Source organism: Xenopus tropicalis, chromosome 7 (assembly GCF_000004195.4).
Source record: "Xenopus tropicalis strain Nigerian chromosome 7, UCB_Xtro_10.0, whole genome shotgun sequence".
Classification (NCBI taxonomy): Eukaryota; Metazoa; Chordata; class Amphibia; order Anura; family Pipidae; genus Xenopus; species Xenopus tropicalis.
This window is the reverse complement of record NC_030683.2, coordinates 96082246-96108775: the sequence shown is the minus strand read 5'-3', so window position 1 is coordinate 96108775 and position 26530 is coordinate 96082246. Positions and strand designations below refer to the sequence as shown.

The 26530-nt window shown below is 37.2% G+C and overlaps 1 protein-coding gene across 1 annotated transcript; it reads right to left on the bottom strand.

Annotated features, from left to right (window-relative positions):
* Positions 1-35: 35 nt before the first annotated feature.
* On the bottom strand, positions 36-25014 carry LOC100489917 (uncharacterized threonine-rich GPI-anchored glycoprotein PJ4664.02). Its single transcript, XM_031906516.1, has 14 exons — positions 22468-25014; positions 21091-21212; positions 20232-20299; positions 19189-19373; positions 18493-18655; positions 13361-17166; positions 11747-11871; positions 9181-9245; positions 8732-8925; positions 6572-6737; positions 5106-5270; positions 3784-3857; positions 1892-2040; positions 36-892 (listed from the first exon to the last, which is right to left on the bottom strand). Exons 1-14 carry the CDS (start codon positions 24860-24862, stop codon positions 842-844), a joined length of 7728 nt encoding a protein of 2575 aa, XP_031762376.1. The 5' UTR covers positions 24863-25014; the 3' UTR covers positions 36-841.
* Positions 25015-26530: the final 1516 nt, after the last annotated feature.

The following is a 26530-nucleotide window of genomic DNA, read 5'->3' as shown; positions in this document are numbered from 1 at the left end:
TAATTTCACCAAATTACACAAAAGGAATTTAAATATTTAGAGGCTGGCATATGTTTATTGGCTTTTCATGGTATCATCTGGTAACATATTCACTTACCATGAAACATTTCATGAAATATACTTTAAGATAATAACAATAGATAAATAATATATTAATCTGTAAATACATTCAATGTTCAAGTACCTCTTTACAAAAATACATTCATTATTATGTTCACGTATTTCATATATTTTATGTGCAAAATAAGTGCATTATCTTCCCTTTACGATCTATTGTGGCAGCAAACATAGATCTCATAAAGGCTTTGTTCATATATCCTTTTACAAACTGCACTGGTAAACAAAATAAAAATATGAAAAAATATATTAATCTTAATATATAAACATACACAATTAAGCGTGTTAATGTGCAAAAATAATTCTTGCTTACATATCCTTATCATTCTTTATTCAGAATAAATAGGGGGAATCAAAGAGATTGTGTGGGGAGATGAGAGTAGGGTGGGGGGTTTGGGTTTATTTGTTGCATAAAGGTGTATATAGATGTGTAGTGTGAAGTAGATGTTATTCTGGGATAGCATTCTAGGACAATTCATAGTTGTAATCACATGGTGGGACATGTAATTATACATTCATTTGTCTTCCATATATACAGCCATGGTTTCCATAGTATCCAGTATTTACAGCTGTCTAATAATGGTAATGTCCTCCATAAGTCGTACTTTTTCTTCCATCAGCAGTACAGCCTGGTATGGCTTAATTTAGCCCATTACATTAATGTATGCAGTTCTTGTAATATGAACACAACCGAGGCAATAAGTATATAAAATAACACCTGGGATTATGTTTGTTCATTGCTGGGGACGATCAGCTCTGGTCTTTGTATATGGAACTAACAAAAAAGAAAGAAAGTCATTCAAAATTAGCTTTTTGCAATGGATTTAATGATTTGTTAAAGGTTTCAGCGCAATGTACACTATGGGGTATATTTATCATGCTGTGTAAAAAGTGGAGCTCATAGCAACCAATCAGATGCTTTGTTTTGGTTTCTAACTGTTGAAATCTAATTGCTGATTGGTTGCCCTAGGCAACATCACCGGGCAGGGCTGGATGCAAATAAGAAAAGGCAACACAGATAGCCCCCGTCAAAGGACGTCAAATATTACAAACGCTACATTTAGGTTTATTAACTGTTTTTGAACTGCAGGCTGTCAAGGATGCTAGGAGTTGCATGTAAGCAACAGCTAAAGGGCTACAGATTGGACATGCCTGGTGTCTATAATAATACAAGAATGCTCAGGCATGGGGCTTTCCTGGTAGTAATTTGAATATCCCTCCCTTAAGTGTACTAAAAAAAAATAATTTAAACATGAAATAAATCCAATAGGATTACTTAGCCTCCAACAAGGATTAATTATATTTTAGTTAGGTTAAAATACAAGGAACTATTGTATTATTACAGAGAAAAGGGAGATCATTTTCTAAACATTTTAATTACTTGATTAAAATGGAGTCCATGGGAGATGGATTTACTGTAATTTGGATCTTTTTAGATAATAGGATCCCGTTCCTGTACTAATTACTGTTACACAATATGATATGCCCTTTGTGCTTGATGGCCTCTTTTCCCCATCCTACAAGTAACCTTGATTTCATGTGAAGTCATATGCTTTTCAAAGGGAAATCTAATAAGGCAAGAAATCTCTTTACTGTAAACTAATACAATCTGAACTGCAATCCAGTAAAATACATTTTTGTAAATCGTGAGAAAAATATCACTATTTCAAGTCAATTAGAACAAGAATATACATTTCTATTGATTTATTTATACTGATTTACTTATTTTGACAACAAGAGATTTTTTAATTAAATGTTAATGATTGAACATTACCGACTGTAGAGTATCTATTTTATCCAGATTAGGCCTGTAGACTCCTTGTGAAAGATCACTTTGGCCAAGCTCACTTCCTTCAACATTATAATTTCCAGACCAGAATGCTAAATTTCCTACGCCTGAGGCTCTTGCCACCTCATCCATATCTAAAATAAATTAGAAAAATAAATTAAATATTGATTGCCAGCAGAAAGGGACCAGAGATATTTAGGCAGACATGCAATTGCTTAATATAAGTTCTTTGCCTACAACCAAGTTCTCACCAATTCTATGATCCATCCTTCACAGAAAACAAATTAAGCATTTTTAGGTGAGGCTTAATAAACTTTTTAATACAATCACTGTAAGCTGCACAGTTTTAAAGATGGGAGCTTAAGAAAGCTGTACATTCTGCTCATTAATATGCCAAGTCTATGGGATATGAAAGCCTATCCTGTCTTTGTAGCACTATAACAGTGAAATCAAGTATTAAAGAAAAATTATACCCCCAAACAATGAAGGTCTCTATAAAAATATATTGTATAAAACCCCACTTTGTCTAAAAATATTGTTTATAAAAGTATGCTTTTTTAGTAATAAGTACCACTGAGTAATCCTAAATGGGAAATTGCCATTTTAAAAGGTCCACTCCCAAGGGCACACATACATGTTAGGTCACATCAGCCAATTAATGGACAGAGTTCTGCCTTTTGCTTCCACACTTCTTCCTGTTACAGTTACCTGTTGCATTATTTCTGGCCAGGTGGTCTCTGAGGGAGCACACAGCCCATCACTAAATGGTGGATCAAGTGAAAGGATGTAAAAGGGCAATATTTACTGATATGTTTGGTACGATTCTTTAATAGGCCACTTAATATGATATAAACTATCTGTTGGTAGTCATTCTGGTGGTATAGTATTCATTTTGGGGGTATAGTTTTCTCTTATAGTAGTCCTTAATTCTGGTGCAGCAAATAACCTGCACAAGTCTATTTGTACATAATTGCAGTGATTTGATGGGTTCACAGTTGGTGGCTGGTACAGGAGGTATTAGTTTCCTTGAACATAGCATGTCAGTTAGATGTATATGTAAGACGTATGTAGTTCCTTCAGCCTATGGAGAATATGTAGACGTGTTTCATACTTTAGACTACTCTGGCTTTTCCACTTTTCACATTGAAAATAATAGCTTCTGTGCCAACCCTCCTGTGGGTAGCAATCGCCAATAAAATGTCTCCATGCAATATTATGTCTGGCACATTACAAAATACTTGTGTAAGTAAGCTAATCAAGGATAAGCGGTATGGCTTTAAATTATGGCAACAGTAGTAAGCAAACACTGGCATTGGCTCTTGACTATGTGATTAAGATAAGCAACTAAGGTCCCAAAGAGTCTTTAAAGGAATAGTAACACCAAAAAATTCAAGTGTATAAAAGAAATTCCAATATAATGTACTGCTACCCTGCACTGGTACAACTGGTGTGTTTGCCTCAGAAACACTACTATGGTTTATATAAAGAATGCCCATGGGGGCAGCCATTCAAAGGAGAAAAGGCACAGGCACATAGCAGATAACAGATAAAACACTATTGTATTATACAGAGCTTATCTGTTATCTGCTATGTAACTTGTGCCTTTTCTCCTTTTTTCCAGCTTGAATGGCACAGCAGCTTATTATATATAAAATATAGTAGAGTTACTGTAGCAAACAAACATCTTTTACCAGTGCAGGGCATTAGTATATTATATTTTATTTACTTTAAAACTCTATAATTTTTTGGTGTTACTGTTCCTCTAAAGTCAGTAGTTTAGTAAAGAGAGAAATCAATGAACCTTATTATGCAAGAAGTGACCCCCAGGAGAAGAGTGTGACATAATAAAGAACTATGAAATGTATTACTCTACTTACCGGTGTGAGGAAAGTGTGAGTACTCTTCATCTAGCGTAAACCATCTTCGAGAGTCACGTCGCTCTTTAAATCCACTAAAGCACCAAAATATCATATAAATTGCATAATACAGCTTAATTATTTTGTTGAAAGCCAGTTAAAAAAACATTTATGAAGATATATTCAGATAAAAGAAAACCTGGAAATGTTTAAATTACAAGGTTCTTAGTTTAAAAGTGACATATAATCTTTATACTTTTCACTCCCAGCTCTGATTTTAACTTTCACTATGGAATGGGTGCCATTGACCAATATTTCCTGACCCTGCTTGACTGTATAAGTCTTTGAGCGCTGGTGGCACTCAGGGATTAGAGGCAGGAGCAACAACAATCAAATATTGGTGGGCAGTTCCCACCCTCTCCGCTAGCTTTGAAAACTCACAGATTCATGCAGTGGCTACAAGCTTCTGCATAACTCCAGTAGAACGAATGAATGAGGTACTGAGGTAACTACCCAGTGTACCGCACTACATTTATTGAGGGAAGGCAATTTGAATAAAGCCTAAAACTGTGATCACATATCCCTATTAAATGTACATTTGTTGTACACATGGATTATTTTGTTAATGCCTGGCAAACCTTAAAAGCTGTTTTTTTGTATATCCAGTTTCTCATGAGTTATTTGATAGTAAGACCCACTTGATTTGAAATCTGCTGAATATACTGTAGATATAGATTTGCACCTATGGTGTTATATACAGTGGCAAACTATAAAAATCTATTTCATTTAAATTCTATTTAACGCTACCAGAAAGTGTAAAAATGGTTGCAAAGTGATGTTTACACTTTATAAATTGATGCATTTGTGTGCTGTGCCCAGAGCAGAGCGTGGCTTATACCTGCATTTGGTTCAGGTAAAAATGTTCTATGCATGATAGGCTCTAAGTACCTCAGCACTTGCACCTACGCTATTAGTAAATGTGCTCAACCATGTTATTTAACCCAATGCAATGCCTCCCAACTGCTACAAGACTACCTTTATCCAGAATTGTCACATTATTGTTGTGACTCTGCTGTATCTGGTGTACATTCTTTGCATTGCATATATTTATTGTGTTACATTGCCGGTGGGAGGATATAAACTGTGAGCTCTGTAAAGATCTGTTTGTACCACTGTAATAATAATGATACATACATTAATAATCACATGTGGTTAAATACCATATCCTTTATGCTGATATTTAACAATGCTGAATCACTGTTAGGGTACAGAATGTATATGTTCAGAACTTAGTTTTAATTGTAAAGTTTTATAGTAAAATGGAAATATTAAAGTTCCCTTACCCAAGCCTTCTCTTCTTTTGCAAGATTATTATTGCAATTAGTACCACAAGGAGAAGAAGAAAGGCGGAGCCAAGGACGCCAAAGAGCACTCCATAAAAACCTCCCGTACGTGTATATAGGTCACAGTGGTTTCCTTCATACTGATAATATTGGAAAGTGTAGCACCTGAATGAAGAACAGCAGGTAATAGCCATATTATTGCAAAGCATTTAGTATAATCTACAGTATATTATGCGTTTAAACATACAATGAAACATGTGCTGAGTTGCCCCGAGGGGCAAAACAGAGAGAGTAGGGTGTATGGAATCATCTGGCAAGGCTACGCCATGTTTGCCACTGAAACAACTGTTCTGGCAAGGGCACTGTGTGCTCCAGATGCATCACTAAAGTCTATTCTTTCTATACATTGGAAATTGAGCATACAGGTTTCTGGCATGTGAGGGTCACAATATCTATGGCAAGGGGTATGGTAGGTATATAACATATTTATTTAAAGCATTGTATGGTTTTTGAACAGAAAACACAGAAATTGACAGTGCTCCAACCCACACTGTGGCTTTGACCAGCTGCCCTTGTGTCAGCACTAGTCTATCCCACATTTTAGAGTTGGCCAGCTGCTAGAAATGATAAAAAGCCATTACTTGTACACTAAAAGGAGAAAGATTCCAAGCACTCAGTTTGCTTTTAACATTTTTCACAAAAAATTGAGGAACAGGCAGTGTAGGACTCGCGTATAATGAGGGGCCTTGACATGGCATGTGAAATTACATAATTTGGCCAAAGTGTGGTACAAACACCTATTTTTTTGTAAAAAAAAATATTTTTAAAGGCAAACTGAGCATTGGCAAACTTCCTCCTATTTATTGTATGGTATTGTTAAAAATAAATTAATGTAGGACTGGTGTTTTCCCTGCATTAATATAAATATGGTACAAGATTGAATCTGATGGACTCATGCCATTTTTCAACCTTAGCCACTTTTTCTTATCCTATATTGATTTGAGCCAGTATTAGCACATGGGCAAAAAAATCCCCAACATAATTAAATTATTCTTTTCAGCAACTCCTTGCCTGTTCTTGTTGTTCCACACTGGATTTGCATGACTATATAAACACACATGATCACAGGCCAGTGGGGCCACAGTCCATTTTGTGCACTTTGTGCACTTTGCACCATACCTGCACTTTGAAAATGGGCTCTAATTTTACCTGTTGGCTCACTTGCCTTATGTAGTAATATCCTTTCATTCATCCTGGTGAATTTATCTTATGTATTTATATTAATGAATACATTTGTTGGCTTATTTGCTATGGGTTACGAAACAGAGTTGCGCCATGTTATTGCATGTGTCTATATCTCATCTCTTATACTGGCATAATTATTGCAATGAGAGCTGTCTTGATCACAATTAGTGTTACACAATTAAATGCATTTGCTAGGTCTTAACAACATAATACAATCTTACTGGCAGATTGGTCCATTCTGTGCATTGAAGCAGTCTCCATGGTAATTACAGTAGGATGTATTATTATAACAAGGGCCGATGCAAGAACAGGTCTGATTATTACAGATGACTTGGTAACCCATATAATTGACACTGCAGATAATGTATTTTGCCATCTGGTGAATGTCTGTAAAAGCACAAGGTATCGTAAGTACGAGGCACACAGTATTCATACTGTATTTTTGTTTAGAAAAATAAGAAGAAAATATCAATGAAATATCAAAATGATATCCTGTTTCCAAGAGGAAGGCAGGATGGTCTGTTCAATAGTGTCCATAGTGTCAGTACAACTTAACTTTCCAATCATGACTCGAATGGACAAATATATTATTATATATTATACTGACTTAATGTCTGATAATATTTTAAATGCATTTTATTAACCATAAACATTTGGCAAATTCACATTCCCCAAACCAGTACAGGGCACTTGGTCACAGCTGTGTACTTCCTTTTCTCTGGCTGCTTATGTCATGGAAGAGCTCCCCCTACTGGATAAGAGCTGGTACAGCCAAGCCATTATATATATTTTTTTGTCAGCCAAGTTTGGGGAGGCTTAGCCTACCCAAGCATTAATGAAAATCCACCCAAGTGTAATCCCAAAGGAATCTGGACTAAAGGTGGCCATACACACTGAGATCCGCTCACTTGGCAAGGTCGCCAAGCGAGCAGATCTTCTCCCGATATCCCCATCTATGGGTGGGCAATTTCAGGCTAATTCAGGTCCCTGGGGCCAAACGATCGAATAAGAATGATGGGCATAGGCACAGTCGGTTTGGAGCATCAATGAGCCTATGCGGTCCCCGATCCAACTAAATTTTTAAACCCACCCAATCGATATCTGCCAGACTTCAGGATAGTCAGTCTAAGGGACCGATATCGACAGCCAGAATCGGCCGGTGTATAGCCACCTTTAGGCATTCCTTTCAAATTAATATACTTGGCAGTCCAATCCAAAAGATGAGGCTGGAGATCCTTATACAAAGAAAATGCCTTAGACCAGGGGGTCCACGAGCTTTTATACACATGAGCCACATTCTATTGGAAAAATGTTGGGGAGCAACACAATCAGGAAAAAAATTCCAGGGGTGTCAAATAAGAGCTATGATTGGTTATTTTGGTAGCCTCTGTGTTAACTGGCAGCCTACAGGAGGCTCTGTTTGGCATTACACAATGTTTTCTGCCAGCCAGAGATTTAAAAATGGGCACTTACTTTGAGGCCACAGGGAGCAACATGAAATGGGCTGGTGAGCAACTTGTTGCTCCCTTAGACCCACATTTCAGTATGATGAAGAATGGAACAACATAATTCTCCTATCTATAATTAACTCCTTCCAGTGTATCAAGCCAGTCAGCTCAGGTAGATAAAGGAGAACAGAGAAGCTCATTATACTAAAGGGTACATGTCTCCTTACAACACTACATGGACATGACTAATAACATAAAATATAAAGAGGAAGGACTGTTTCCATACATTTTCTCTAGCTTGAAAGCATTTATACATAATAATAATAATCATGATGATAAAACTAATGTTTAATGACACTGCATAAGCTTAGCAGATCATGTGAAAAATGTAGGAACCTAATAAAATTAAAGAAAGTACAGAACTGGTACACAGAATTGCTCTTCCACGGGGTGATCGCCTGTGTTTGTTGTATCAAAAAGGCTGCACACAATGTTTTGGGGGCATCCCCCTTCGTCACAAAAGGGAATCACCCTGTGGAAGAACTAGTGTGTGTGCCAGTTCTGAGTTTTTCAGGTGGGTGCCAATCCCACTCAGTACTGAGCACCAGAGTATAACTATAGGAGAGGTTGGGTGTGCCTGTGGGTTCTCTAAACTAGGACTCTGACAAAGACCAGTTAGCAGGGCTGCACTCGTTGCATTAAATGTAAACACCATCAGTGCACACAATCAGTTGTATTTATTAAAAGTGCCCCTAGTTTTTCAAGTGATCCAGTTATCTTGGTATTGCATTGTTTTACCAGATTAGGTCTAAAATTATATGTAAACCATAAACATAGAGGCTATATCAGAGCAGGTTCAATATTTCCCAAATATACAAATACATACAAATACACATCAAAGCCAATAATAAAAAAAAAGAAAATCCATTTTACCTGTTATATTTGAGGCCCCCGCGGTGATATTATACAAAGAGGTGTAAGATTTCAGCTGATTGGTTAGACTGGATAGTGATTCCTGGAAAGTCTGATTCACAACAGTTTTCAGATTGGTGTTCAGGAAATTTATACCAGTTTGATCATTTGGGTAAAGGTAAAGTCCTGCACTCTTCACAATAATACTTCCTTGACTGTAGAAATGCAGAGAAAAATGGGTGTGCATTTTCTACTTAATTCACATAATACAAAATGTACATGCAAACCAATGCCTAATTTATGTGCCTGGTTTGTACAAAGAACCCCCTGCAGCATCCAGACCTAAGTAGTAGAGAGAGCAGCACTGTCTCCATATGTCAAGGCTTGTCATGGGTTGTATATCAGTGACATCTTATTCCTGGTGCATCTTTATGCTTAATGCTGAATACAAGTTTTATATCATAACATACCTGTAGCCATTGATTTCTACTTTATCAAAGTATTGGGGAGATGCTTTTCTGTAGACTGGAGTGAGCTGTAAGAAATTACCAGAATGTAAGCACTGATATCATTATGACTGTTTCATGAAAATACTTTTCTATTTCATATCTTTTCTCCCTTTTAATAACATTAGTAGAAATTATTATTATTATTTTTTCAATATGCCTTTATTGAGTCTTTACAATGGACAATGGAACAAGGTTTTAATAGATGAAATGTCAACATATCAATAAAAATACAACTGATAACAGTCTATGCTATGTCTTAAGGTCCCCATACATGGGCCGACTATAGCTGCCGATATCGGTCCCTTGGACCGATTCGGCAGCTAATCGGCCCGTGTTTTGGCAGAACAGAGCTGCCTGGCCGATATCTGGCCTGAAATTGGCCAGATCTCGATCGGCCAGGTTAGAAAATCCGGTCGGATCGGGGACCGCATCGGCTCGTTGATGCGGTCCCCGGACCGACTGCCCCATAACCACAAATGTAATACGAATTTTTAAGTTACTTGCTACCCGATATCGCCCACCCGTAGATGGGGACATCGGGTGAAGATCCGCTCGCTTGGCGACATCGCTAAGCGAGCGGATCTTATAGTGTTTGGGCACCTTAAGTCTTAATTGTTAGCAGGGAAGAAAGTTGGAGAAGGTGAGAAGTTGTGGGACACAGGATAAGGGAAGAATCAGAAGTTGCAAAGTCTGAGACTGAGCATTTTCATGGTCCTCATGGTACATCATATTGTGATAGTAGAAAAAAAAGTTTGTCAACTAGGCTAGATTGAAAAATGAAAAAAAAATGAGGAAAATTAACTCTTAACCAACTGAAAGAGCCTCCTATAACACACTCAGACAAACAGGCTCCTCCCCTAGAACAATATATATGTGGGGCAACACCCCAAAAATTCCTACTCTATAATGGTTACACTCTCCAGATCCTGCTGTTGTAGGATAAGCAATCATCCCTACATAGTTTGTCTACTTTCAATATGGAGACAATCAAGCATATGTAACAAGCTAAGTGGAGAGGGGGGTTTGGCCAGTACCAGATGGGTCACATACTAAATTCAGGGGTCCCATATGTTCAAAAACTGGGATTGTCTATCATTTAGTATTAGTAGAAATTATTATTTTTACAAGCCAGTTGGCAGAATGCTAGTTCATTTTCCCAGTTTGCATATTATAAGATGGTAAGGAGTTGCAAAGGGCAGTCCTTAGTTGGGGGGATCCTCTGTGCTGGGCCTTATTATTTATAATCCAACCTGCAGCTCTTGCCCTTTTATAGACCTACAATTTATTGGCTGAACAGTAGAGATGGGCAAAATAATTCGGCAGGCATGGATTTGTGACGATTTCCGTATTTTCCTGCCTAACGGGAGACAAAATGCGGGCCATGTAAAAATATTGTTGCCTGCATCAAAAAAAATTGTTGCGCATGTAAAAACAATTATATGCAGTGTTTTCCCTGTTTCGCGAATTTTTCGCCATTTTGAAAATCTTTTAAAATGTTTGCCAATTTTGCAGCAAAGCGAAACAGGACAGATTAGCTGATCATTAATGAACAGTCCTTGCACGTAAACCCTTGGGAGCAATAAGAATTCCTAACTTCCCTTTGTATAAAATGACTACTAGGTACTAGGCTGTGAGTAAGGCTGATGTCAGATGAGGCGTAGGGCGGATATTTTCGGCAAGCAGAAAAACGCTTGCCGAAAATTCCACCCTACACCTTCTACATGAGCCTGCACCTGAATGAATGGAATAGCGTATTCCATTCATTCGGTGCAGGCACATGTAGGAGGCGTAGGGTGGTATTTTCAGCAATCGCTTTTCCGCTTGCCGAAAATATTCGCCCTACACCTCGTCTGGCATTAGCCTTACAGATGAGCACAGTGCACAGAATGTAGGGAAACGTACAGGTGTTCCCAATACAGGCCACCCTCAAATCTATAGCCTGCATCTTATGGCTTCATCATTGCTATTTGTATTGACTATAGTGTGAGCGTGTTTTGTAACACTTCCAATAATACACACAAATCCTTGTACCAAGGGAGCTACCAATCTAATGTACCTACCATACACAGGCACATACACACTAGTATCAAATTCAACAGAAGTTTACTTAATACAGGGCAAAATAAGCTGCCTGCTGAGGGTATAGGGCAGGGATCCCCAACCTTTTTTACCCGTGAGCCACATTCAAATGTAAAACGAGTTGCAGAGCAACACAAGTATAAAACATGTTCTTGGGGGTGCCAAATAAGCACTGTTATTGGCTATTTGGTAGCCCCTATATGAACTGGAAGCCTACAGGATGTTCTGTGTGGCAGTATATTTGGTTTTTATACAACCAAAACTTGCCTACAAGTCAAGAATGAAAAAATATGCACCTACTTTGAGGCCACTGGGAGCAACACCCAAGGGGTTGGAGAGCAACATGTTGCTCACAAGCCACTGGTTGGGGACCACTGGTATAGGGGTAGAGCTGTTAATTTTGCACCATGTTTATAAATGAAGTTCCAGAAGTTCCTTCCATACTTACAATTTGAATCATAATATTTGTCATGTTGATGTATTCTGGTGACGTTATATTTAGCAAGGCATTCATAAATGATGTGTTTACATAGAGGTCGACTTTTATTATCATCCTTGGAACCGTGCTATTATCTGTAAAAAAAACAGGATATATTTTCTATTATCCTTATACAGTATTCAATATAATATAGTGTAGTAAGTCTAAATCATATTCTATTTCTTTTCATAGGCAGTGTTTGTATTTGATAGTATTTATTTTTTTAGTGAAGTTGCATTATTTAATAAGGGACATTGCCATACTCTATTTCTCTAATGAAACATTCCCTTTAATCCTCAATAGAACAGCACCTCTTCTCTCAGAATGCAGAACTGTCTAATGATACTATTAAATTCCTATGTTAGATGGACTTGTCAGTCCTGCACTTCTGTCCCCCCAAGCATTTTAAAGGCTGGAAAAATACTGCTTACATTGGTACTCCAGAATATGGGAGCCTCCTACAGCCCAGCCCAGCATGAAGGCCAGTGATTTTTTTCTTCATGTGTTTCTGCAGTTCAATCCACACACATTCCTTCTAGCAACATTATTTGACAGTGCTACACCTATTTACAGTAAAGTAGCCATTGTACCCCAAAACAAAATACATTTATATACACAAGATTTGGAAAATGATGTTATTGGTTAAAGTGTCTGCAGGGGCTGCTGTGCTTAATTTGCCTTATTTTATTACATCCCCAGCAGGGGCGGGCCAAGCCGACCAGGCACCCTAGGCAACCTGGTTCCCCCTGCTGCGTGTGCTTTGGTGTGCATGCGCTGTCGTGGGGGAGGGGGGTTCGCAATGGGATGCGATGGATCATTGCCCCCACCGCGTAATGACAAGCGGCGGGGGCAATGACTAAAGAGAGTGGACTAGGGGGAGGCAGGAGGGGTTTCTGCCTAGCGCCCCTCAATCGTTGCGCCCTAGGCAGTTGCCTACCCCTAGTTGGGCCCTGATCCCCAGTGAGCTGCAAAAGGAAGCAGCATGTTTTTTTTAAATGGAATCAGGCTAAAAAATTTTTAAAGCATCTTGATGTTTTCTTTTAGAAAAGCAATGGTAAGCGATGTGCCTTTTATATCACCTCATCATCAAACAAAAAGCATATAATGAATGGAAAAGTAAGAAGACTTGCCAGATATCCTCTTCTTGCATATTACAGCCTGAGCCCCTTTTATAAGAACAGCTGCTACTATCGAACTTTATTGCAATTAGCTAATTTATCAGTTACATTATAGATACAATCTGTATGCCCTAGGCTTGGTGGAAAAGTCATCATTTGGATATTTACAAGTCAACCCTGTATGTAGCAGGTACAACTGAAAGCAGTCAGAAACAGGGTTCCAGTGAAGTCTCAGAAAAGTCACAAACTGGATAAGTATTGGCAACAGAAAAATATTTTAGAAGGCACTGTTACGTATACTTCAAGCTGCTAATGAGAGCAGGGTACAACCCCCAGAACCAAGAAGCATGATTCTTGAATTTTTGAATTTTTGAGGGTGCCACTTAGTTCTGGGGATATCATGTCTCATTAGCTGCCTGGCGGAGCTACTGATACTGCCTACCTTAGACACTATGTTAATACTTACCTACAACAGCAGAAGTAAAATTTTGCCCATATGCACATGATGTTCCAAGGAAATTGTCATTACAAATACAGTCACATTGTTGTGTGACAGCATTATAGGTACAATTCTGATTTCCATTGCTTGCGCACTGAGGAGAAGAGTTGTTAGTAGAAGAAGAATATATATTTAGAACAGTGCTTGTTCTTTGAGCTGAAGTAGTTGAATTACTTGTTTTGCCTTGACTGCTTCCTGTTGAAACAGTTGAAACAATAGTTGTTGATTGACTGATAGTAGTAAACAGAGTTTTATTGTTAGTAGTTTCGAGTGCCGTAGATCTAACACTTGAAACTGCAGTTGTCCTGGAGACACTATTTGTAGTTTCTACATTGCTTGTTCTTGGTGTTGTAGATAAAACTGGTATTAGCGAAGATGCAGAAGGAGAAACAGATGTCTGCACTGAAGGCTTTGATAAATGTGTACTTGTTGGAGACTCTGTAGAAGTAGAATTCTGTGAAGTTACAGGCCGTCCCGTGCTTGTCTGTGACGTTAATGTTGTAGTATTAAATGCAACAGATGTTTCTGTATTTAAAGAAGGCTTTTCACTGATTCTCAGTGATGTGGGGTACAAAGTGCTTTGTTCTGAAAATATAGTTGTAGTTTTAGTAGGATATGTGTTTGCCATTGAGGACTCAGTGCGAATTGGTGAAACAGAGGAAAATGTAGGGACTGCAGTAGAAATTTCAGTGTGTAATGATGGAGTCTCAGAGCTAGTTAATGATGTAAGATACTGGGTACTTTGTTGTAATGTACCAGGACTAGTAAGAGGATGAGTTGTAACACTGTGGGATTCATTTGTTACAGTGGCAGTAGTGGAAACTGGGCTTGGGGCTTCTGAAGAAACTGTGCTGCTAATGCTGCTTTCAGTGGCCTGTTCTGTTGATATAATAGTTCTTGGAGAAGATGCAATATTGGAAATGGTTTCAGAAGTTTGATGTGTAGTGCTTGGTATATTTGTGCTGGTTGGTGTTTCTGTATATTGAACAGAGGTTTCCGAAGACATTGTAGTTGTTAGATTTACTATAGGTATCTCAGTAGTAGATGACACTAAAGGTGTAGTATGAGTTGCAGTAGAGAATTCTGTGCTTGTGGAGGGCACTTCAGAGCTCAATGATGTTGAATACAGTGTTTTTGTTTCTGTTATGCTAGCAGTTGAAAATAGATGAGAAGTTACACTTTTGGATTCTGATGTTGCAGTGGTTAAATTCTCTAAATGAGTTGAACTTGAGGTTGAAGGTTCAGTAGGAACTGCAGTAGAACTGCTGCTTTCAGGTTGTAAACTGGTGTATTCATGAGTAGATATGACAGATCTGGGAGATGATACAGTTATGGAAGCAGTTTCAGATGTCTCTGGGGAAGAGTTTAATGTACGTGGGCTTGCTGATGACTCTGTGAATTGAACTGATGTTTCCAAAGATGTGGTATTTTGAAAAGTAACTGTAGACTGTTGAGTACTAAGGGATGAAGATGAATATACAGTATGAGTTACAGGAGACGTTTCTATGCTAGTTGATGGTACTTCATTGCTGCTTAATGATGTAGAATAAAGTGTGCTTTGTTCTGAAATACCAGTAGGAGTAATAACTGGATAAGCTGTAACACTGTGGGTTTCAGATGTTGCACTTGAGCTGGTCTTTGGATAAGTTGAACGTGAGCTTATAAGTTCTGTAGAAGATGTTTCCAAAGATGTGGTACTCTGTAAAGGAACCTTTGAGGACTCCGTACGAATTGGTGAAACAGAGGAAAATGCAGGGACTGCAGAAGAAATTTCAGTGTGTAATGATGGAGTCTCAGAGCTAGTTAATGATGTAAGATACTGGGTACTTTGTTGTGATGTGCCATTACTAGTAACAGGATGAGTTGTAACACTGTGGGATTCATTTGTTACAGTGGCAGTAGTGGAAACTGGGCTTGGGGCTTCTGAAGAAACTGTGCTGCTAATGCTGCTTTCAGTGGCCTGTTCTGTTGATATAGTAGTTCTTGGAGAAGATGCAATAATGGAAATGCTTTCAGAGGTTTGATGTGTAGTGCTTTGTAAATATGTGCTGGTTGGTGTTTCTGTATATTGAACAGAGGTTTCAGAGGACATTGTAGTTGTTAGATTTACTATAGGTATCTCAGTAGTAGATGACACTAAAGGTGTAGTATGAGTTGCAGTAGAGAATTCTGTTTTTGTAGAGGGCACTTCAGAGCTCAATGATGTTGAATACAGTGTTTTTGTTTCTGTTATACTAGCAGTTGAAAATAGATTAGAAGTGACACTTTTGGATTCTGATGTTGCAGTGGTTAAATTCTCTAAATGAGTGGAACTTGAGGTTGACGGTTCAGTAGGAACTGCAGTAGAACTGCTACTTTCAGGTTGTAAACTGGTGTATTCATGAGTAGATGTGACAGATCTTGGAGATGATACAGTTATGGAAGCAGTTTCAGGTGTCTCTGGGGAAGAATTTGATGTACGTGGGCTTGCTGATGGCTCTGTGAATTGAACTGATGTTTCCAAAGATGTGGTATTTTGAAAAGTAACTGTAGACTGTTGAGTACTAAGGGATGAAGATGAATATACAGTATGAGTTACAGGAGACGTTTCTATGCTAGTCGATGGTACTTCATTGCTGCTTAATGATGTAGAATAAAGTGTGCTTTGTTCTGAAATACCAGTAGGAGTAATAACTGGATAAGCTGTAACACTGTGGGTTTCAGATGTTGCACTTGAGCTGGTCTTTGGATGAGATGAACTTGAGCTTATAAGTTCCGTAGAAGATGTTTCCAAAGATGTGGTACTCTGTAAAGTAACCTTTGAGGACTCCGTACGAATTGGTGAAACAGAGGAAAATTCAGGGACTGCAGAAGAAATTTCAGTGTGTAATGATGGAGTCTCAGAACTAGTTAATGATGTAAGATACTGGGTACTTTGTTGTGATGTGCCATTACTAGTAACAGGATGAGTTGTAACACTGTGGGATTCATTTGTTACAGTGGCAGTAGTGGAAACTGGGCTTGGGGCTTCTGAAGAAACTGTGCTGCTAATGCTGCTTTCAGTTGCCTGTTCTGTTGATATAGTAGTTCTTGGAGAAGATGCAATTATGGAAATGGTTTCAGAAGTTTGATGTGTAGTGCTTGGTATATTTGTGCTGGTTGGCGTTTCTGTATATTGAACAGATGTTTCAGAAAACATTGTAGTTGTTAGATTTACTATAGGTATCTCAGTAGTAGATGACTCTAAAGGTGTAGTATGAGTTGCAGTAGAGGATCCTGTGCTTGTTGAGGGCACTTCAGAGCTCAATGATGTTGAAAACAGTGTTTTTGTTTCTGTTATACTAGCAGTTGAAAATAGATGAGAAGTTACACTTTTGGATTCTGATGTTGCAGTGGTTAAATTCTCTAAATGAGTTGAACTTGAGGTTGAAGGTTCAGTAGGAACTGCAGTAGAACTGCTGCTTTCAGGTTGTAAACTGGTGTATTCATGAGTAGATATGACAGATCTTGGAGATGATACAGTTATGGAAGAAGCAGTTTCAGGTGTCTCTGGGGAAGAATTTGATGTACGTGGGCTTGCTGATTTCTCTGTGAATTGGACTGATGTTTCCAAAGATGTGGTATTTTGAGAAGATGTAGTATTTTGTGAAGTAATTATAGATATCTCAGTTACTGGTTTTGAAGTGGATGCTGTTGTTTCCGTTGCAGTTGTTACAGATTCACTTATTGTAGTGAAGGAAGGCATTGTTGATATTGTATCTTGACAAGTTTCTCCTGTATATGGACCTGTACAACTATAAGAATACATTCTCATGTTAAATTATCTCAAACATTTTAAATGCTGCATTATTTGCTTTATATTTATTCTGTTATTTACAGTAGATTATTTGTTTAAATAACTATATATGTTTTTTTCTATTATTTCTTCTCCACATTATCTTGGAACAATATCTATTATACTTCCTTCCCTCACATTTCTTAGCAGATTTTTTCTTTATTACATGTAGATTGGTAGAACGTAATAACAGTTTTGTTCTTGTCAACTTTTTAGTTTGCAGAGCTTTACTAACATCTATAAACAATGCTTTCAAGACTACAAAGCTGTTTGGGTCCAAAAAACAGCCAATAACAGACAAACATTGTGATATCACGTAGCACTGCAAAATAGCAACAATGCTATGGTTGCCATTGTTGAAGAACTAACTAGATAATGTTGAATGAATATGGATTCCAAATTGCACTGTCAGCTAATCATCCTGCATTTGAATGATTGAGCAAAGTTGAAAGTATTTATAGATCCAGTAGGTAAGAGATCACATATAGGAAAAAGGGAGCAGTCAAATAGAAATAGATAAGGAAAGATAAGAGGGGAAGTAAGAAAGTGACCAGCACATACAGAGCGTTTAGCACAGCCATAGATTAGCAGAATGCCTACATATATAATACAGCAGTGTCATCAGCCTTCTTAAGGCTAAGGGCACACCGAGCAGTTCAGTTGCCCGCAATAGATCTCTGCTATCACACGCAACTAACCGCTCCCGAAGTTGTGCATAGTTTCCTCCTGCAGGCAATGTCAGAAAACCGAAGCAATGGATAGGGCTTTTCATTGGCAACTCCTATTGTTGCCAGTGAAAAGCCATTTTGGAGCAGTTAGCCGTCCACGATAGCTCACGAGGCAGCTTAACAATCTACATGGTGTAGATCATCATATTAACATCTACACAGTGATGTAATCTACAATGTATACCTCACACCAATTATGTCATGGGGGTGGGTCCTTGGTGTCAATTTACAGTCATTACTGACTGTTCCAGTTTGTTTACTTTGGGGAGTTGTTTGTGATGTCTTGATAAAGGTCCTCTGTGTAGGACTGAAATGTCGACATACGCCATTAGATTTTTGCACATAAATTAAGTCCTATTAATGCTTTTATTTTTTGCGGCAGCACCTGGGCCTTTTTTGCCTTCTTTTGGGTTAGTACGCTTCCTTTCAAACTCTCTCTCTCTCTCTATATATATATATATATATAATTACCTTTCATAGTTATATAAAATTAATATAATGTAATATAATTGCATTACCTTATAAATTAAGTATTACAATTTTAAGTTTTTACTTACTTGCATACAGGCCCACTGACTTGATTGTAGCAAGTGCCGTTATGTTGACAGTAACCAGGTTTCTGCTCACAAGGCCCCACACACAAGCAAGACTGGTTGCAGGTCATGTTATAACCAGTAAAATTTAGACCGCATGATATGTAACTCTTTAGTTGCACAACATCTAAAAGATCAACATACATTTTTGAATGGTTAATTGAAATCTATGTCCATAGGATGGCCAATAAACATTTACTGTAGACCAATTTTTATAACTCAGCTAACTGTGCAAAGCCATTTTTTAAAATCAACTATTCTAATTTCAGCTTTCATTTTAGTGTTTAAATCACCTTTATTGTAAAAATGGTGTCCAATGCATGCAGAAGCACTTTTCATATGAGAAAGGGACCTAGCAAAGCACCTACTGTTGGCAATATGAGTGGGGAAAGGTTATTGACTTTATACTTTAATTATACTGTGGCACTATTGGCAAGAACAGTCCTGCGTACTGGACTTTGGATTTAGCAATTGATTATATAGTAAGTAAATTTCCTAAAAGAAGATAGATCGGATCTTTCATCTTTCTCACCTTCTCTGACTGTACATGAAATGAAATCAGAAAGGGGACTAGAACTGCAAAAAGGTTGGCTGTTGTCGCCTTTATTTGGTTAGTGTTTATCTCTTGTTCTATACAGAATAATAATATGAAATACATACTTGTTATTGGAGATGATTCAGGTGTTGTTGTCACATTAATCACAGTTGTATTGAGTTCACTTATGTTCATGTTTGTAAATGCATTGATAAGATTCGTAGTCAGATTGTTGTTTATGAAGTCGATGCCCGTCTGATTGTTGGGGTAGTTGTAGATCCCAGAGGTGTTAGCAATGACACTTCCTTGGCTGTAGAGTTACACAAGGAATGGAGTAGTTAGTATTGAAATGCCTTTGTGAGGTAAATTCTATTAAACGAGACATATTGGGCCAGATTTATATCAGTGAGAAATGTTATCTCATAGATTATCATATAAAAACTAGACGAGATTCAAATCAAGGAAAAAAGCTTTTCTTCAAATTCTGTTCCAGTATTTTTCCATAGACTTTTCATGTGATAAACTTTGAGATTCATTTCTCTGAATTGAAGTGCATCTCAAATTGAATCTCATCCATGACTTTTCACATGGTAAACCTTTTTCTCACTCAATTAAATCTGCCCCTTTGTGTGAAGAACAAGAAGGTGCAAGTTCATTGTATTCCTGTGAATATAAAGGGAATGTGCTTAAAAAAGTAGTATTTTCGGTTGATTCATTGAAAATATCTGCAAAACCCCAAGAATCCCATCCATCCATTCCACTTCCTGCTGCCTCTTCTCACAGACTAGAACCAATCAGCAGCTAGGCTGACCCGATAGGGAACTAAAGCCGTCTTTGCTTGTGTGACTGCAGGGTTGTGATTGGCTATTCCTATTCTACTGAGCCTCTGGCAGGGCTCATAAGAGCACACCCTCCTCTCTAAAACACAAACAGGGACTGTAACAGATCTATGCAGAACGCCATTAAAGGGGCCATTTTTAAAGTTAATGATCATTTTTAGCTCAGAGTGAAACCAGTAGCATATACTCTTCATTAAAAATTAGGGGGTATCATTTATCATATATGTCTCCAAGTCAACCATGAAAAGACTTCAATTTGTAAAAATAGCAATGATCAGAAAATCCAGAAGTTATGACAGAAGTAAATTCATGACATTGAATAAATGTACCTAAATCCATGCAGAATCATCTTGACGAAGTAAAGTGGGGCAGCATTGCTGTATGTTTCACTAAAAACCTAAACAAAGAATAAAAATACATTACAATATGAATATACAATATATCACACAAACTATTAATAGACATGTTTCCATACACACAAAAATAAATGATGCTTTTGACTACTAGAGGATGGTATATACATACATGTAGATTGGTAAATACTTTATACATTCAAGTATTAATGACTCTGCTATTGAGTTTTGCAACTCATTTCATTGCGTTCTTCATCTCTGGACACATCCTTCCCTGTAGTCCTTTTCCTGTACTGTTATAATCTTCCTCAATGAAGCATCACAGCAACACTGACATAGCTTCCAGCCTTTAAGGCTACTAGTAGCAGCTACTTGTCACAGCTACAAAAATATACAATGCTGGTCATTTACTGAGAATTGTTGCTGCGTGTGTTTTAGCAGAGGCAATTCTCAGTATTGTCTATGGCATGGTATTTTCTGGTGCTTAGTAGCAACAAGTAGCTGCTACTAAGTAGCCCCATGTGTCTTCATCCCTTAAAGGGACATGGTATAGATTGTACTAGGGAGACATGGTATACTAAGCACACTCTAGGCATGAAGACATTGTAGTGTCACTATAACACACTCCTACAGCACATCATTGTTAATTACATACAATGTACTGTCTTATTGTTATACAGAAAAAGCAAATCAGAAAAAAATTAAGAAAATAATGATTTCTTTAAATGGGACAATAAGGGAATTGCATTGCAGTATCTGTAAACTTTCTTTATAAAAGATTTCTGTAACAGATTTAATTTGTATACAAAACCATAGTTATTAAATATATTCTTACCTTGTTGATCACATTGGCCAGGTTTATGTAGTCTTGTGAGGAATAATTTTTCAAATTATCATTAAAAATTAGATTTAATGTAATTAGCATGTTAATGGCTTTAGGGGGCACAATGTTGTAATCTGAAAATAAATAAATAAATTCACATTTTTTTAAATTTATTAAGCATCAAAACCACAAAAAAACACTAATACAAAACTCACTGTCTATGTCAATGGGAGTTGTCCTAGGCAAAATGTGACAAACTTTATTTCATTTGTGGTTTTAGAGGTTTTTTAGGGAGTCCATGAAGATTCATGGAAAATTGAAAATGTAAAAAACAGAAACAAATTGTGGTCTTCCGGTTCTTTTCATTTTTATTCTGCAATTAATTTTTTTATCATGCTTTATCAATTCAGACCTTTTAAAAAAGGTCTAGACATTCGTGGGTTTGTCACGTTTTCAAAAACCTCTGAAACCATGAAAACCAAAATGTTACTAAATCTGCCCCTAAGGCTCTGTCTCCTCTTTTGCACCATGGTTGCCAGCCCCTAGCCTCATATACAGGTTCTAATTTGAGAATATAGGGGCATTACACATGAAGGGCAATATTACCACCTAACAATCTCAAAAATTGTGGTAAGTTCAATAAATGGGGCTTGTGCTGAATATAATATTATATGATATTTTAATTATGATATTAATTTTTCTCATGCTAATTAGGACAAAATTTGAAACTTAAAGTACAGTCGCCTTCTAGTTTCTGCTCTTCTGAGCACAATCAAAAAGTATCACTCGTCTACCGAGGAGCCTTCTGTATAATGATCTGCTCATATATATGCAGAGAGCTTCTCAGAAGACTGCAGATCTTTTTTGGTGTGCTGCTACAAAGAACTAAGTAGAATGTGACAATTTTCAGTTTCAGATTGTGCCCTACTGTAGCTGTTACATCGTTATCTTGCAACTTGGCAAGGAGCTGCTGCATCTAGGATGATGCTATTTCTGACAAGATGATCTAGAGAAAGGATTAGCAGCCTTTTTTACACATGACCCAAACTCAGATGTAAAAAGTGTTTGTGAGAGACACGAGCATAAAAAATTTAATTGAGGATGTAAAATAAGGGTTGTGATTGGCCATATGGACTGCTGGCCTGCAGGAGGCTCTGCATGGAGTAAAACTGTGCTTCCAAAACTTGCATCGAAGCCACAAATTTAAAAATCGGCAACTACTTTGAGGCCACTGAAAGCAACATCAAAGGGGGTGGTGAGCATGATGGTTGATCACTGATCTAGAGAGTAATATATTCAATAAATAACACAGCGATGGGGGCTTTTGCTTCTGATATACTCTTTAATATGGTTAAATGCATTGTGTTGAGAAATATAGAATACTCTTACCTATTATGATGCCTATAAAGTTATCTCCATTCTGACAATCATTTCCACTTAAATACTGAGGACATAAATTGTTTGAAGCTTTGGTTGTAGCAGAAAGGTGTGTTGAAATAGTTTGGGTGGTGGGAATGGTGCTGGAAACAGCTTTAGAAGTTTGGTGCGTAGAGCTTGATATATTTCTGCTTGTTGTTTCTGGAAATGTAGAATTTGGTATCGTAATTGGTAACTCAGTGGTTGAGGTTGAAATGGAAGTTGTACTTTCACTGGTGGGAATTGAAATTTTTGTTTCACTGGTAGTATAAACTTCTGTTGTTGTTTGTGTGCTTGCTAAAGAAGAAGTTTCTGAAAATGTAGAATTTGGTATTGTAATTGTAGGTAACTCCGTGTTGGAGGTTGAAATGGAAGTTGTTGATTCACTGGTGAAAATTGAAGTTGTTGCTTCACTGGTAGTAGAAACTTCTGTTGTTGTATGTGTGCTTTCTAATAAAGAAGAAGTTTCTGGAAATGTAGACTTTGTTACTGTGATTATGGGTAACTCAGTGGGAGAACTTAAAATGGAAGTTGTTGTTTCACTGGTGGGAACTGAAGTTGTTGTTTCACTGGTAGTAGAAATTTCTGTTGTTGTATGTGTGCTTTCTAATGAAGAAGAAGTTTCTGGAAATGTAGACTTTGTTACTGTGATTATGGGTAACTCAGTGATAGAACTTAAAATGGAAGTTGTTGTTTCACTGGTGGGAACTGAAGTTGTTGTTTCACTGGTAGTAGAAATTTCTGTTGTTGTATGTGTGCTTTCTAATGAAGAAGAAGTTTCTGGAAATGTAGACTTTGTTACTGTGATTATGGGTAACTCAGTGATAGAACTTAAAATGGAAGTTGTTGTTTCACTGGTGGGAATTGAAGTTGTTGTTTCACTGGTAGTAGAAGTTTCTGTTGTTGTATGCATGCTTGCTAAAGAAGAAGACGTTTCTGAAAATGTAGAATTTGGTATCGTAATTGTAGGTAACTCAGTGGTAGAGGTTGAAATGGAAGTTGTTGATTCACTGGTGGGAATTGAACTTGTTGTTTCACTGGTTATAGAAACTTCTGTTGTTGTATGTGTGCTTTCTAAAGAAAAAGAAGTTTCTGAAAATGTAGAATTTGGTATCGTAATTGTAGGTAACTCAGTGGTAGAGGTTGAAATGGAAGTTGTTGATTGACTGGTGAAAGTTGAAGTTGTTGCTTCACTGGTAGTAGAAGTTTCTGTTGTTGTATGTGTGCTTTCTAATAAAGAAGACGTTTCTGGAAATGTAGACTTTGTTACTGTGATTATGGGTAACTCAGTAGCAGAACTTGATATGGAAGTTGCTGTTGTTTCACTGGTGGGAATTAAAGTTGTTGATTCACTGATAATTGAAACTTCTGTTGTTGTATGTGTGCTTTCTAATGAAGAAGAAGTTTCTTGAAATGTAGACTTTGTTACTGTGATTATAGGTAACTCAGTGGGAGAACTTGAAATGGAAGTTGTTGTTTCACTGGTGGGAACTGAAGTTGTTGTTTCACTGGTAGTAGAAACTTCTGTTGTTGTATGTGTGCTTTCTAATGAAGAAGAAGTTTCTGGAAATGTAGACTTTGTTACTGTGATTATGGGTAACTCAGTGGTAGAACTTGAAATGGAAGTTGTTGTTTCATTGGTGGGAATTGAAGTTGTTGTTTCACTGGTAGTAGAAACTTCTGTTGTTGTATGCATGCTTGCTAAAGAAGAAGACGTTTCTGAAAATGTAGAATTTGGTATCGTAATTGTAGGTAACTCAGTGGTAGAGGTTGAAATGGAAGTTGTTGATTCACTGGTGGGAATTGAACTTGTTGTTTCACTGGCTATAGAAACTTCTGTTGTTGTATGTGTGCTTTCTAAAGAAAAAGAAGTTTCTGAAAATGTAGAATTTGGTATCGTAATTGTAGGTAACTCAGTGGTAGAGGTTGAAATGGAAGTTGTTGATTGACTGGTGAAAGTTGAAGTTGTTGCTTCACTGGTAGTAGAAGTTTCTGTTGTTGTATGTGTGCTTTCTAATAAAGAAGAAGTTTCTGGAAATGTAGACTTTGTTACTGTGATTATGGGTAACTCAGTAGCAGAACTTGATATGGAAGTTGCTGTTGTTTCACTGGTGGGAATTAAAGTTGTTGATTCACTGGTAATTGAAACTTCTGTTGTTGTATGTGTGCTTTCTAATGAAGAAGAAGTTTCTGGAAATGTAGACTTTGTTGCTGTGATTATAGGTAACTCAGTGGGAGAGCTTGAAATGGAAGTTGTTATTTCACTGGTGGGAATTGAAGTTTTTGTTTCACTGGTAGTATAAACTTCTACTGTTGTATGTGTGCTTGCTAAAGAAGAAGAAGTTTCTGAAAATGTAGAATTTGGCATTGTAATTGTAGGTAACTCCGTGGTGGAGGTTGAAATGGAAGTTGTTGATTCACTGGTGGAAATTGAAGTTGTTGCTTCACTGGTAGTAGAAATTTCTGTTGTTGTATGTGTACTTTCTAATAAAGAAGAAGTTTCTGAAAATGTAGACTTTGTTACTGTGATTATGGGTAACTCAGTAGTAGAACCTGAAATGGAAGTTGTTGTTGTTTCACTGGTGGGAATTAAAGTTGTTGATTCACTGGTAATTGAAACTTCTGTTGTTGTATGTGTGCTTTCTAATGAAGAAGACGTTTCTGGAAATGTAGACTTTGTTACTGAGATTATGGGTAACTCAGTGGTAAAACTTAAAATGGAAGTTGTTGTTTCACTGGTGGGAATTGAAGTTTTTGTTTCACTGGTAATTGAAACTTCTGTTGTTGTATGTGTGCTTTCTAAAGAAGAAGAAGTTTCTGAAAATGTAGAATTTGGTATCGTAATTGTAGGTAACTTAGTGGTGGAGGTTGAAATGGAAGTTGTTGATTCACTGGTGGAAATTGAAGTTGTTGCTTCACTGGTAGTAGAAACTTCTGTTGTTGTATGTGTGCTTTCTAATGAAGAAGAAGTTTCTGGAAATGTAGATTTTGTTACTGAGATTATGGGTAACTCAGTGGGAGAACTTGAAATGGAATTTGTTAATTCACTAGTGGGAACTGAAGTTGTTGTTTCACTGGTAGTCGAAACTTCTGTTGTTGTATGTGTGCTTTCTAATGAAGAAGACGTCTCTGGCAATGTAGAATTTGGTGTTGTAATTGTAGGTAACTCAGTGGTAGAAGATGAAATAGAAGTTATTTTACTGGTGGAAGAAAGTTCCGTGGTGAAAGAAATTGTTGTTGTTTGTATTTCATTCTGACATCGGTCTCCAGTATATAGATCTGTACAACTATAAAACAAAATTATGTTTAATGTTACTTTAGAAACATGTGTATGTTGTATCATTCGTTTGATCCCTAATCTTTTATTTACATGCTATTTCCATGTCACTTCTTAACTTACTTGCATACAGGTCCATTGGCTTGATTGTAACAAGTGCCGTTGTGCTGACAGTAGCTGGTATTCTGCTCACAAGGTCCCACACATGAACAAGACTGGTTACAAGTGATGTTATAACCAGTAAAGTTCAGACTGCATGACATGTAGCTCTTTAGTTCGACTACATCTAAAAGATCAAAATTAATGAATATTGAATTAATATGAATGAATTAATATTTTGCTAAAATCTATGTTCAGAGAATTGTCACTAAACCAATGTAGCATAAATCAATGCAATTAGGAAGGAAGAAACGAGATTAAAACACTGCACCACCCACATATATCTATACATCTATATCTTTTATTTTGCCGTAGCATAAATCAACTTGTACTTTCAATAGTGACCAGGACATTAAGTTGCCTTGTCCGATCATCTTGTCCAAATTATATTTTATTTCCCAGGAAAGCCCATGAATTGATCAGTCTTCTTTGATTATAATCATGAGTGACTTTTAATTGTTTTGCTTTCTAATTGGCTGCACTCATTTTAAAGTCAAGGTTCAGGGGAATACTGCTCCCTGCTCCAAGCTCTGGATCTAAAAGTCAGCCTTGTTCTTACTGCCTTACTTATGGACCTGGGAAGAACAATACAATTTCATA

Bases quoted from the DNA above. Each gene is read 5' to 3' on its own strand.
- LOC100489917 (XM_031906516.1), bottom strand. From the start codon at position 24,862: ATGCCAAATTCTACATTTTCAGAAACTTCTTCTTCTTTAGCAAGCACA. The intron at 21,213-22,467 runs GTAAGAGTATTC...ATTTATTTTCAG, and splicing joins CTTTATAGGCATCATAATAG to ATTACAACATTGTGCCCCCT. The intron at 17,167-18,492 runs GTAAGTAAAAAC...GTATTCTTATAG, and splicing joins GTCAGTGGGCCTGTATGCAA to TTGTACAGGTCCATATACAG.